General features: G+C 37.1%; 1 protein-coding gene across 4 annotated transcripts in view; it reads left to right on the top strand.

Moving 5' to 3' along the window:
- The window catches only part of MAGI3 (membrane associated guanylate kinase, WW and PDZ domain containing 3), a 284200-nt gene that overhangs the window by 167526 nt on the left and 101565 nt on the right, over positions 1 to 15109 (top strand). For all 4 annotated transcript variants that reach the window (XM_049765665.1, XM_049765664.1, XM_049765662.1 and 1 more), the window contains exon 3: positions 9755 to 9874. In XM_049765665.1, coding sequence (XP_049621622.1) covers positions 9755 to 9874 — 120 coding nt within the window. The remainder of the gene's footprint in view (positions 1 to 9754; positions 9875 to 15109) is intronic.

Here is a 15109-nt window from a genome sequence, read left to right as displayed (position 1 = left end):
TATTCCCACCAGTAGTGAATGAAGATCCCTTTCGCCCCCACATCCTATGCCATTACTGGTCGTTTTTGTTCTTTGTGATGTGTACTAGTCCTTGTGGCGTAAGATGGTACCTCATTGTTGTTTTGATTTGCATCTCCATGATGATTAGTGATGTGGAACATTTTTCATATGCCTTTGGCCATCTCTATTATTTTGTTTCTTTGTTTTGATTTTGGGGCCATACCCAGCAGTGCTCATGGCACTCTCCTGGCTCTGCCTCCAGGGATCACTCCTAGTGAGCTCAGGGAACCAGGTGGGATGCCAGGTAGCTCATGTTCAGGCTATGTCACCAGCATGCAAGGCAAGAGCCTATTCACCGTACTGTCTCTCTGGCTTCTGTTATTCTTTATTTTTTAGGAATTCAGTTCATCGTTGAATCTATAATATTTAAACTATATTTTTCCCATCACCTTATTACTAATTTTGGTGTACAAAATTACAAAATTAGTTTTGCAGAAATACTGTTTAAGGAAAATACGTTTTACATTTCTGCAGACTCATTCCATTTGGAAATATGTAAATATTTCATTTTTAATATCTCTGTTGTTGAAATACATCTTAAAGTAACTAGAATTTTTAGTTCTCCTTGACTTTATTTTGTGGAAAGAAAATAATGCACTTTAGAAGTTTTTAATAACTTAGGATGGTTGAAGTACTGTAGAAGCTGGAATGTAAAGAACTAAAATTCAGTCTTTAACGAGCTAGAAATATAGTAGAACAGATGAAAATTCGAGTGACCTCTTCATAACACAAGGAATCTTTTACTACTATAATAGATGAGACAGAATATTTAATCTCCTAAAACATTTCTAGATCAGATGAACACCGAGATGCTTCTACATACTTAGCACCTTGCCAAAAGTTTAAACACTTCATAACAAACAGGTATCAGTGTACAGAAACAAAGGATGTGCACGGTCTAATTCCATTTCTATGAAGTTAGGAAACAATAAAACTATGGTGCTTAAAAATGCATTAGTTAGATAGTGCAAACATTTACTTTCAAGGAAAGGAAATCATAACAGGTGTCAAGTGGATGTTACTTTTGGGGAAGGGAGGAGCAGACTTATGATTACTCATTACTTATGATACACAGATGGGACTTCTGGCAATATTTTATTCTGTACCTGGATGGGTAGCTGTTATGACTCGTTAAACTTTATGTATGTTTTGTGTTTTTTTTTTCATAGTTCCTAATACTATTTCAAAGGACAATTGATCTGCTTCATGAAATGCTAAGTCAGATAATATAAATTGGGACTTGACCCAATTTGTAAGCAAACAAGAGACTGATAGCCGGTATAGTGGTGACTAGATAGGTAAAATGTTACCATGAAAATATATGAAAAATAAGGACCTGAATGATATAGCACAGCAAGTAGGGCATTTGTCTTGCATGCAGCTGATCGGGATCAATCCCTGGCATCCCATAGGGTCCTCCAAACATGCCAGGAATGATTTTTGAACACATAGCCTGGAGTAATTCTTGAGTGTAACTCAAAAATAAGTAAATAAATAAATGGAAAATATGAAAAGACTATAAAGAAAATTGTTTTAGAGTCTGAAGGATAGAAGAAGATAGGGGTTATATATATTGGGAGGGAAAAATAAAAGATTTTAAGACTTGAGTTTATTTTGATTTTTTATTTGCTGCATGCATGAATTTAGAGAGAATGATTTTACAAACCTTAGAATTATATATATATATATGTTAGAATCACATGACATTTAATATCTATCCATTCCTAATGTTTGTAGAGGAAGTTAGCATAGCTACATTAGAAATATGTATTTTGGAATCACATATAACATTTTAAATCTATTAATGGAAAGAATCATGAATACCATCTTGCTCAATACCATTTTGCAAAAGAGATCAAAACCCAAAGGATTTGGTATATGATCAAAATGGCACCATTAATAAAAATCCCAGACTAAAGTATTGAGTTGGTCTCTCCCTCCAGGTAAATGTTGTTTCTTACAATATTAGGTATAATGCAATTTGTTGTGTTTCATATAATCATTATACTTGATAGGTGAGTTTATTTGAATAGTATTTCAATCTGTCTTCGCTACTTTGGCCACTACAGAATTTAATGACTTAAAATACTATCATTTAGGACCAAAGAGAGTACAAAATGAAAGGTAAAGGCACCTTGCATGTGGCCAACCCTGGTTTAAGCCCTGGCTCCTCATGGTTCCCCAAGTACCATCAGTGGTCACTCTTGAGCAAAGAGCTGAGAAGAAACTGAGCAAAAGTATCATGTATTTATTTATTTCTCATAATTTCCTGAATTGACTGTCATCTGGTTCTGCTAAGGTTGAAAGTTCTAAGATAGCTTCACATCTCTAGACCCTTGATATATACTTTTGTTCTTTTCTTTTTTATCTGAGTCTATTTCACTGTCTACATAAATTTCCATGCATGGTGGTGGGAGTACTTGTTTTAAGAAGTAAAGATATAAATGTTGATATGATCTTGCATAAGATCACATTCTTCACTTTAGCTTATGCAAAATCTTTTTGGTTTTTGGGCTAGTGACACTTAGGCATTACTCCTGGGTCAGTGCTTAGAAATCACTCCTGGAGGAGCCAGAGAGACCCCTGTCCTATTCCCGGCATCCCATATGGTCCCTCTATCTTGCCAGGAGCACTGAGGGGATGGTTCAAAAACCAAAAAATAAGAAATCACTTCTACAGACTTAGGGAACCATATGGGATGCCAGGAATTGAACCCTGTCAGCTACATGCAAGTCACACTCCCAACCCAACCCACTTTCCAGCCCTCACTTATTTAAATCTTATAAATCCAGCATAGATTCAGGAGTTAAGGCCAAAGACACTCCCATCTCTTGACAAGAAAAGGTACAAAATGGGCCCGGAGAGAGAGCGCAGCAGCGTTTGCCTTGCAAGCAGCCGATCCAGGACCAAAGGTGGTTGGTTCGAATCCCGGTGTCCCATATGGTCCCCCGTGCCTGCCAGGAGCTATTTCTGAGCACACAGCCAGGAGTAACCCCTGAGCACCACCAGGTATGGCCCAAAAACCATATTGAATTGTGCAGAGATAAGGCTGTTATTCTGAATCAAGCCACATGCATATTTGAATGGAAAAAGATTTTTTTCTTTCTTTTTCTTTTTTGTTTTTGGGCCACACCCACAAATGCTCATGGCTTACTGGAACTGCACGTAGGTATCACTCCAGGTAGTTTTCAGTGGACCATATGTTGAGAATTGAACACGGTCAGCTCTGTGTGAGGCAAGTGTCATCTCTTTTTCCTAAACAGGAAGTTCTTTTTATTCTTTTTTAAGTTACTTTATTATAATTTTTTGTTTGTTTGGGAGCCACACCCGGTGACGCTCAGGGTTACCCCTGGCTCTGCGCTCAGGAATCGCCCCTGGCTTGGTGCGACCATTTGCGATGCTGGGGGATCAAACTGCATGCAGTCCGTCCTAGGTTATCACATGTAAGGCAAATACCTTACCACCTGTGCCACCGCTCCTGCCCCTAATTACTTTATTTAAACACCATAGTTAAAAAATTGTTCATAATACAGTTTTTCATAATATATTTTTTCATAGTTACAGAGATAATCATGATTGAGTTTCAGTCTTTCAATATACAGTACCCTTCACCAACGCACATTTCCTGCCACCAGTGTCCCTAGATTCCTCCAGTCCTCGCTCCTTCCGTATACCCTGTTTTATTCTGAGGCAGACATTCCCCCCACACACACCTGTCCTCTCTCACTTCCTTTTTTTTTTTCTTTTAAACACTGGTTTGCAATAATGTAAACTGCATTGTATCATGCATATCATTTTATTTTCAGTCAGCTCCCATTTTTTTATCAAGAGATTATTTCCAACTATCTGTGTCATAGTGGTCCCTTCTCTGCCCTAACTGCACTTCTCCACTATTTGTGGCAAGCTTCCTACGATGGATTTGTCCTCCTGGTTCATATCTCTATTGTCTCTGAATAATATTCCAGGCTATTTTTTTTTAATATATCTCAAATGAGTGCAATCATTCTATGTCTATTACACTCCAACTCATTTTGATCAGCATAATACTCTCCATATCCATCCATGATAAGCACATTTCATGATTTCATTTTCCTTAACAGCTTCTGAGTATTCCATTGTGTGGCTGTACCACTGTTTCTTTATCCACTCATCTATTTTCAGGTACTTCGGTTATTTTCAGAATTTTGAATAGTACTGCAATGAACAGGGGGATGCAGAGGGCTTTTCTGCATGTTTTTTGGAGCTTCTAGGGTATATTACTAGAAATGTTATTGCTGGATTATATGGAAGCTCAATTCCTAGTTTCTTTAAAGGAATATCTATAATGTTTTCCAAAAAGGCTGGACCAGTTGACATTATATGAGTCCTTTACTCCTTGTATATAATCCCAGCACAACTTTACTTGTTCTTTGCCAGTCTCTGTGGTGTGAAATGGTATCTGATTGTTGTTTTTATTTGCATCTCCCTGATGGTTAATGATGTGGAACATTTTTTTTTGCCATCTATATTTCTTCTTTGAGGAAGTTTCTATTCAACTCTTCTTCCCATTTTTGAGTGGGGTTATATGTTTTTACTTTTTTTTGTTTGTTTTGGTTTTTGGTTTTTAGGCCACATCCTGTGATTCTCAGGGGTTACTCCTGGCTATGCACTCAGAAATTGCTCCTGGCTTGGTGGACCATATGGGACACCAGGGATCGAACCGAGGTCCACCCTGAGTCAGCCACGTGCAAAGCAAATGCCCTACCACTGTGCTATTGCTCCGGCCCCAGATCTACTTTTTAAGCTCTACCAGTGCCTTGTATAAACATATAAGATTTTATACAATTTTCTTTTTAAAGACAAATACTTAATTATTTTAGATTCTTTTTAAAAATCTTTTTAAAGAGGCCAGAGTGCTGGCGCAACTGTAGGACATTTGCCTGGCATGCGGCTGACCTAGGACAGACTGCAGTTCGATCCCCCCCCTCACCCCCCCCCCCACATCCCATATGGTCCCCAAGACAGGAGCAATTTCTGAGTGCAGAGCCAGGAGTAACCCCTGAGAACCACTGGCCCAACCTCCCCCAAATCTTTTTAAAGAAAAAAAAATTATTTTTAAACTTCACCAGTGTCTTATATAATTTTTATCAGGGATTATAAAATATTAAACCCTTATCAGATGACTATTGGGTGAATAGTTTCTCCCATTCTGTGTGTAGTCCTTGCATACTAGTAACTGTTTCCTTTGAGGTACAGAGCTTCTTTTTGTTTGTTTGGTTTGGTTTTTGTTCGTATGTTTTTGTTTGGGGGCCACACCCAGCAGCACTCAGGAGTAACTCCTGGCTTTGCATTCAGAAATTGTTCCTGGAGGCTCAGAGGACCATATGAATACCCAGGATTGAACCTGGGTCAGTCTCAGGTTAGCCTTGTGTAAGGCAAACTCTTAATAGCTGTGCTATAGCTCTGGCCCCTACCCCAAGAGTTATAGAAGCTTCTTAGTTGAATGTAATCCCATTTCATTATCTTTGCTTGGTCAGTGATGTGCCATCCTTGAAGATACCTTTAACTTATATGTCATAGAGTGTTTTGTCTACATTTCCTCAGGTTTCAGATCTTTATATCAAGGTCTTTATCCATATTGATTTGACTTGTGTTCATCATGTTAAAGAGAGGTCTGAGTTCACTTTTTTGGGGGCATGTAATTGACCAGTTTTTTCAATTTATTAAAGAGGATTTTCTTGGTCTACTTCATATTTCTTGTTTCTTTATCAAAGATTCATTGATTATATATCTGAGGTTAGTCTATTCCTTCGATTTGAAGATTTTTCTTTAACCAATACTATTCTGTTTTAATGACTACTGCTTTATAGTTTAGTTTGAAGTTGGGGACAGTGATGCCTCCCATCTTATTTTTCTCAAGGATTGCTTTTGTTATTCATTGAGGTTTATTTTCCATCTGAATTTCAGGAATGTTTGATCTATTTCTTGAAAAATGACCTGGGCATCCTTATAGGGATTGTGCTAAATCTGTCAGTGCTTTGGGAGCTATTGCCATTTTAATAAGGTTAATCCTCCCAATCCATGAACAAAGCTACTGTATTTTCCGGCGTATAAGACGACTTTTGCAACAAAAAAAAAGTCAACCGAAAATCGGGGGTCATCTTATACGCCGAGTATATCCCGAAAAGTGTTTCAATATGCCACTAAACGAAAATTGTCTAAATATTGACACAAAGCAAATTTTCCAACTCGATCCTGCACCAATCACTGAAGGCTGCTCAGATGCCTCTCTAACTCAGACAATCCAAGCAGGTTTTTTTATGCATGCAAATTAGACAATGTTCTGGACCCGAATCTACACTGTCAAAAGCCTGCTCAGATTGGTCAGAGTCAGAGAGGAAGTCTATTACAGTATAACCTTTGAACCTTTGCTTGTTGTGATTGGCTCACTGTGGTACATACATTCTGTCTGATACAGCGAATATAGGCCTAAACCTATGTTTTAACTGCAAAATTAAGGGGTCGTCTTATACGCCCAGTCGTTTTATATGCCGGCAAATATGGTATGTGTTTCCATGTCCTTGTGTCCCTTTTTATTTCTTGAGGCAATGTTTTGTAAGGTTTTTTTTAAAAAAGGTTTTTCTCTTTATTTAATTTGATTCCAAGTTACTTGATTTTCTAAAGAACAACTGTGAATGGGATTTTCTTTTTAATATCTATTTCTTCTTTTTAATTATTTGTATATAGAAAAGCTATGGACTTTTTTCATATTAATTTTGTAGGCTGCCTCTTGGCTACACAAATCTATTTCTAGAAGCTTTTTTTAGGGCTGTAAGAATTTTTAAATCTAATTATTTTATCTGCAAACAGAGTTTGACTTCATTTTCTATCTGAATGCCTTTGATATCTTTTTCTTGCGTAATTGCTATGGCAAGTACTTCCAGTACTATACTGAATAGAAGGGGCAAACATATGCCAGATTTTAGAGAAAGTATTTTAGTTTTTCCCCCACTGAATATAATATTTTCTATGGGTTTGTAGTTAATGGCTTTGACTATTTTGAGAATGCTCCTTCTCCTATCTTGTTGAATTTTTATCATGAATGTGTTGTCAAATCTGATCTCTGCATCTGTTGCTATGAATTTTTCTTCTATTGACATGGTGTATTCAATTCAATATGTTAAACCATCCTTGCATCTGTGGCATAAATCTTACTTAGCCATGGTGTGTGACCTACTTTATGAATTGTTGAGTTCTCTTTGCTAGTATTTCGTTGAGGATCTTTGCATCTGTGTTCATCAAGGATATTAACCTGTAGTTCTCTTTTTGTGGTATATCTGTGTGCCTTTGGTATAAGGGTGGTGTTAGCTTTATAGAAACTGTAATTGTTGTTTGTTTGTTTTTTTTTTCAATTTCCTGCAAGAGCCTTAAAAGGATTGGCAGTAGGTTCTCTTTAAAGGTTTGAAAGAATCCACTAATGAATCCAATTTTCTCAAGTGATAGGTCTATTCATGTATTTTAGATCATCATGATTCAACCTTGAGAACTTATAGGAGTCCAGGAATTTATCTGTTTCTTCCATAGTCTCTCATTTTGTGGCATAAAGAGTCTTAAAGTAATTTCTGATTACTCTTTGAATTTCTGTAGTATCTCTTGTATTTCCCCCTGTCATTTCTGATTTGGCTTAAGGTGTTCTCTCTCTCTCTCTCTCTCTCTCTCTCTCTCTCTCTCTCTCTCTCTCTCTCTCTCTCTCTCTCTCTCTCTCTTTGTTGGTCTTTTTCCAATTTTGTTTTTATTCTTTAGGAAGGAAAGAAGGAAAGGTGGGAGGAAGGAAAGCCATTTTCCAATTTCTTTTTCTATAATATCTTTATTTAAGCACCATAATTACAAACATGTTTGTAGTTGGGTTTCAGTTATAATTTTTCAATTTCCTTTTGTTTGTTTTTGGGGTTTTTTTGGGGGGTCATACCGGACAGTGCTCAGGGATTACTCCTGGCTCTATGCTCAAAAATCACTCCTGGCAGGCTCGGGTAACCATGTGGAATGCCAGGATTCAAACCACCGTCCTTCAGCATGTAAGGCAAGTGCCCTACCTCCATGCTATCTCTCCAGCCCATATTTTCCAATTTCTTAAGGTGTGCCATTAAGTTATTTAAGTAGGACCTTTCTTCCTTCCTGATGAATGCTTGTAAAGCTACATATTTTCGTCTAATACTCCTTTTGCTGTGTCCCACAAATTCTGATAATTTGTGTCTTCATTCTCATTTGTTTCCAGGAATTTTTGTTTGTTTGTTTTTTGTTTTCAGGAATCTTTTTATTTACTCTCTGACTCACTAGTTGTTCACTGGTGATCACTTTAATCTCCAGGTGTTAAAATTACTTCTCCATTTCTGTTTGTAATTCACTTTCATTTTCAGTTCATTTATTTTCAGTATATCATGATGAGTTTTAACCTGGCTGATTTATCAAAAGTTGACAGAGTGGTGTTGAAGTCTCCAACTACTAATGTATTGTTGTTGATGTCTTTCTTCTAGTTTATTAGTGGTGGTTGTATGTATTTGCTGGCCCCTCATTGTGGTAGTAAATGTGTTTAGGAGTGTGATTTCTTGGTGATGAACATATACCTAGATTATTAAAAATGACATTCTATCTCTTACAACTTTTTAAGCTTGAAGTCTATGCCATCTGATATTAGTACGGCCAACCCCATTCAGTTAAAGGGAGTTGTTTGCTTGAAGGATTTGTCTTCCAAACTTTGACTTTGAGTCTGTATTTGTTCTGACTATTCAGATGTTTCTTGCAGGCAGCAAAAAGTTGAAATCAACATTTTGTCATCGGGGGGGGGGGGGGGTTTGCATGTAAGTCACTTGCTTTGCATGTAGCCAACCTAGTTCAGTCCCTCGTGCCCACATATGGTCTCCAAGCACAGCAGAAATGGTCTTTTAGCACCAGTTGATATAGCCCCCAAATCTAGCTTCCTCCCTCCCTAAAAAGTACTGATGTTGTTTGGAAAAACTTAATCAAATATAGCAGTGTTGCTAAAGTCTGAATTCTTACCTTGTATCTTAAGAAAATATTGTACTTTAGCATGAATATCCTAGTATAAATTTATGTCACTGTAGGAAATTTTAAAATAGCTCACTTAGTGCTTTATTTTAAGAAGTCACTTGAAGAGAATGATGAATAAATGCATCATTAGAAAATCTATCATAAGCTTTTCATTGTCTAAAATAATTTAAAATTTTGTACTTGTCCAAGATTTTAAATTAGTATTCATTAAAAAGAACTCAAAATTTTCCTTTTCATTATTCTTCACTACTCTGGTAAGTGAGAACTGAATTTGCATTTATGATAAAGAAGGAAAAATATAAAGTAGCTGCATAAAAATGAAGTTTATTGTTGGTGGATTTTTCTTTTCTCTAATTGTTAGGTATTGATAATTAAGCTTAAAAGAAAAAGGATAACTTGACTTAGATGGTAAGACTGTTTTTATTTTTTGTGGTTTGAAATTTAGTCTTGCCTATAGTTTATATCAAAGAATATTTAATCATCCTGAATTAAATGCATCTAGTACTGTAACCTGCCTAAGAGGTTTAGAGGCTTATTCTAAAGGTACAGAAGATTTGATAGTCTGTTTCTCTCATGTCTTCTCCATAGATGGAATTTTATTAGTATTTTTAAAGTACTTTCGTCTTTTTTTTTCTTTTTCTCTTAGGCACTACAAGGGCCCCCAGGGATGGGGAAGTACCAGGGGTGGACTATAATTTCATTTCTGTTGAACAATTCAAAGCACTGGAAGAGAGTGGAGCATTATTAGAAAGTGGAACGTATGATGGTATGTCTCCCAGTATTGACAACTGCAACAGTCTTGGAAACTATCTTGAATGATTGGAAGTTATTTCAAATTTGATCAATAAAATACCATTTTTTAAAATGTTCTTTCTGTTAGTCATTGAATAAAAATGCCCTTTTATTGAGATATTTGTAGTTTTCTAAGTATAGTGGGTTTAGTTCACTAGTGAAATCATTCTCTCATACTATCAGATTTGTTGGGAATAGTACAAAAATCATTCACATTGTCAGTTTACACATTTTACCATAATTCACAGTCATCATATGAACTCACTAAGTATTTGATAATTGCTTTGTTTGTAGATTGTATAACCAAATACTTGCACTGTTAAAAAATTTATTTTTATCTTGCTGTCTAGGAGAAAAGAGAGTATAGATTAAGTGGGGAAAATAATGAAAACAGAATTGGATTTCCTTTTCTTTCTTCTTTTTTTTTTTCTTTTTGTTTTGGGCCACACCTAGTGGCATTCAGGGGTTACTTCTGGCTCTGCACTAAGAAATCACTCCTGGCAAGGTTGGGGGCCATATCAGATGCCAGGTATCGAATCTAGGTCGAACATGTGCAAGACAAATGTCCTATCCACTATGCTATTGCTCTGGCCCCACTAGAATTGGATTTCTTTTCCTTACCCCCTGATTCCAAAAACCAGATATTTAATTTTTTTCAAATATTTTCATTTTTATTTTTAAATAATCATCAACAATTTTGTTTTGGGGTTTACACCCAGAAATGCTCAGGGATTATTCTGGTATGGGAATTGAGTCCTAACTCCTAACAGTGCTTTGGTTGAGATTTTAACCTGGGTCAAGTTGGCATAGCCACATGCAAGTGTATTTCTTTTTTTTTTTTTTTTTTTTTGGTTTTTGGGCCACACCCGGCTGTGCTCAGGGGTTACTCCTAGCTGTCTGCTCAGAAATAGTTCCTGGCAGGCACAGGGGGACCATATGGGACACCGGGATTCGAACCATCCACCTTAGGTCCTGGATCTGCTGCTTGCAAGGCTAACACCGCTGTGCTCTCTCTCTGGGCCCGCAAGTGTATTTCTTTTTTTTCTTTTTTTGGTTTTTGGGCCACACCCATTTGACGCTCAGGGGTTACTCCTGGCTATGCGCTCAGAAATCGCCCCTGGCTTGGGGGGACCATATGGGACGCCGGGGGATCAAATCGTGGTCCGTCCTACGCTAGCACTTGCAAGTGTATTTCTTAAGTGTATATATATATATTGGTTTTTGGGTCAGACCTGACAGTGCTCAGGGGTTACTCCTGGCTCTATGCTCAGAAATTACTTCTGGCAGGCTCGGGGACCATATGGGATGCTGGGATTCAAACCACCGTCCTTCTGCATGCAAGGCAAATGCCCTATCTCCATGCTACTCTTCAGACCTCTCTTAATTGTATTATTAAAAAATCTCACTGGTCCCCCATTTCGATTTACTTTTTCCAATTTCAATTTTTAAGTGAGATATTAATTAGTTTTTCTCCTAGTTGAAACACTTCACTGGCAAGCTTGTCTACTCTGGTAACGCCCTGTACCTTTTCATTATTATTTATCATGATATTATAATTATTTACTTTAGATTTTAGCTTTGGGGCTACACCTTATATTTTCTTAGGAATTATTTTTAGCTTTGTGATCAAGAGTGATTCCTCTGGTGCTATCTCAGGCCCCATATGCCATACTGAGGTTTCAGTTGCATGCAAGGCATGTAACCTTGTATATAATGTTTCTCTAGCCCTGTTAGTTGTTTTTTTTTTTTCTCACCAGCTCTGTAGAAAGATGTTATGTCTTTCTTACTCAGAATATTTTCAGTGCCTGGAGATGGTATTTAATAAATAATCTTAAATTCAATATATCCAAAAGTGCATGTGTTCTATCCAGGTGGATTTTCATAGTTTCTTTCACTGCACCGTGAGCTCAAAGGAGCCCTAAGCTCATTCCCTCCATTTGTCGCATAGCTGCAGTGTTCACAATGCCTTTTCACCTTCATCTCCTTGCAGGCCCATTGGTCTCTCTTATTTCTGGGCTATTGAAGTGGATGTTGTTTGTTTCATTTTCTTCCTTCTGACCAGTCCATGTCACTTGTTGCTCTTGTGCTGGTCTTCCTGAATAGGAGCTCTGGGTATGCTTCTCCAATCCAAAAGTTTCAGTGATTTACTTTTGCATGCTTAATTTGACTACAAATTCCTTTCTAGGCATAGCTACTGTGACATATTGATTCATTTATTTTCCTTTAGTTCATTCAACAAGCCGTCTATTGTCTTAAGTGTCATCATTATTAGGACTTACAGATATTTAGTTAATGATAATTTATATTGCCTAATACATCCTTAGAGTGGTAAGAAAGGCAATCAGCAAACAATGATGTACTGAGATTTTAAAAGAAAGAAAAAAGAAAAGAATTTAAAGGAAACAATATGAATGTCTTAGATGAGATAGCTAATAAAGACTTCTCAGAGGAAATGCCATCTGTTTTTTAGTATAACTGTTGTAAAAATATTTTGTTGTCCCAGGAATCAAATCAAATCAAATCAAATCTCAGTGACTCACACATGGTAAACATGTGTTCTTCCATTGAGCTACATCCCTGGCCCTACATACTTGTTTTTCTGCCAGTAGCCTACCCTCGCTTACCATCTTATAGGTAACCATTCTGATGTGTTTCAAATGTATGTTTTTGTTTTTATCTGTTTTTGAAAAATGTGTATTAAGTGTTTATGTATATGTATATTATTTACCTCTGGATTGTATTCTCTTTCTCATTCCATTCTTAGCTACTTTTGTTCATTACATTTTTTTTTATTTATCCATGTTGCTATTGTAATGACATTTAATGATGCATTTCTTTTTAACAGCTGCATAGTTCTCCATGTTGGGAATGCAGTGCTCTTCTCCTAACCATTCTCCCAATGTTGGTCTTACCAATTGCCTCCAACAGTTGGGAAAAGTATAGCAACACTGTTCTGGTACATGTTGTATTATAGGCCTGTGTGAGGGGAGGATATGGAATGAATGTTGATCGATGGTGAGAATGAGTTGCTGGATTGGCCGTCGGTCTGTCTCTCTGGCTGGCTGCCTGCCTGCCTGCTATCTCCCTACCTCCCTCCCTCCCTCCCGCTTTGCAATTTGTTTCCCACCAGCAGTGTGTGAGGGATTGGTGCTTATAGTAGTTCTCAGACCTTACTTTTGACCCTGTACTCAGGGATCACTCCTGAAAGTATGCAGGAGACCATATTGCATGCTGGGAATTGACCTGGATTGATGCATTCAAGGCAAGTGCCCTACCTGCAATACTATCATTCCAAGCCTCAGATTTGTTTTTAAAAGGAATTCTCTTTGCCCTTAGATCATAAAAATATTTTACACTTTTTCTGCTTATTAGAATGTGATATGAACAGTGGCAGGTTACATATTATTAGTGATTACATACTCAATTCAAAGAAAATGGAGAGATAAGAATCATACACCACGGACTAAGCAATGTACAATGAGCAAAACACTTGCCTTGTATTCTGCTCACCTGGGTTTGATTCCTAGCATCTTATATGGTCTCTAGAACCTACCATGAGTGATAACTGAGTGCAAAGATAGGAGTAAGCCTTGACCACTACTGGGATATGGGCCCAAACAAAATAAACTATGTTCCTTTTCATATATAATCAGATTGATTTTTAAAAAGAAATCTGATGTCTTATAGTGTGGGAACTAGAGACTCCGTATAGCTATAAAAAATGTTATACAGTACTGTTTAAGACAAAATCAGCAATAATTCAAAGATATGCATTATTCTGATGCTACATCCCCTCTAGATGCCTCTACTACACAAAGCCTTGCTTATGTGCATATGTAGATTTGTACCAGAACGTTCGTTCACTGTCGAGCCATTCAAAACAAAGATTGGAAACAGCTCTCATTTGTGGAGGAATGAATAAAACATGTTTTAAATGTGCTCATCGAAATAGACTTTTACAATGTAAATCATCTAGAATCTATCTGGATTGACAGAAATAAGCTTTAGAAATAAAATTTAGGCTAGGACCAGAGTGGTAGTACAGAAGGTAGGGTACTTGCCTTGCATGCAGTCAATCTGGGTTTGATACTGGCATACCATATGGCTTCCCATGCACCACCAGGAATAATTATTGACTATAGAGCCAGGAGTAGATCCTGAACACTGTTGGGTGTGGCCCAAAAAGAAAAATAAATAAAATTTATAAAAAGTCTTAAGTTAGGGCTGGAGAGATAGCATGGAGGTAAGGCATTTGCCTTGCATGCAGAAGGTCAGTGGTTTGAATCCCGGCATCCACTATGGTCCCCCAAGCCTGCCAGGAGTGATTTTTGAGCATAGAGTTAGGAGTAACCTCTGAGCACTGCCGGCTGTGACCCAAAAAAAACAAAAAAAAAAAAAAAAGAAAAAAATTTTCAAAAAGTGTCTTTTTTTATAAAAGTTGAAAGTTTCAATAGGATATGCATTACTATAGTTTTAAAAAAATGATGTAAAAACACTTGATGTAGCTTTACATATATATTAGATATACGTATCCATATGTCCTAAATGTCCACAGTTTATAGGGAGAAATCACATGCTAACTTCAACAATCCAATAAAATAGTGGGAAGAGCAGTGACAGGAAGTTAGAACTTTAATTGTATATGTGTCCATATGCTGGCATAGATATACTGCTAGTTTGGTACCAGACTATCACAATAAGGATAATATTGCAATATGGTAATCCAATTTTTTTTTAAGTTTTTCAGTTACATCAAAGTTATGTTTAGGGGCCAGAGCTATATAGTACAGCAAGTAGGGCTGCTTTTGACTTGCATGCACCTGACCTGGGTTCAGTCTCAGGCATCTCATAGGATACCCTAAACCCACTAGAAGTAATTTTCTGAATGTAGAGCCAGGAATAATCCCTGAATACCACCAGTGTGACCCCAAAACAAAACAAAAAGTTATGTTTAGACTGTGCTATCGTCTGTTAACTTTGCAATAACATTTTGTCATTAAAAAATCCCACAGGGCCAGAGAATGTTCTTTCCAAACACCACATATAGTTCCCCCACAAAGCACTTCCAGGACTGACCCCTGAATACAGAGACAGTAAGCCTTGAACACCATTGGATATGGCCCCACTCTTCCCCCAAATAAATAAACATTTTTTAATGTAGATGACTTTGAAATGCTTAGTCATCATCTGGACCTTCATCAGATTTTAC

This window comes from Suncus etruscus, chromosome 19 (assembly GCF_024139225.1).
Source record: "Suncus etruscus isolate mSunEtr1 chromosome 19, mSunEtr1.pri.cur, whole genome shotgun sequence".
NCBI lineage: Eukaryota > Metazoa > Chordata > Mammalia > Eulipotyphla > Soricidae > Suncus > Suncus etruscus.
This window is presented reverse-complemented; position numbering and strand designations above follow the sequence as displayed.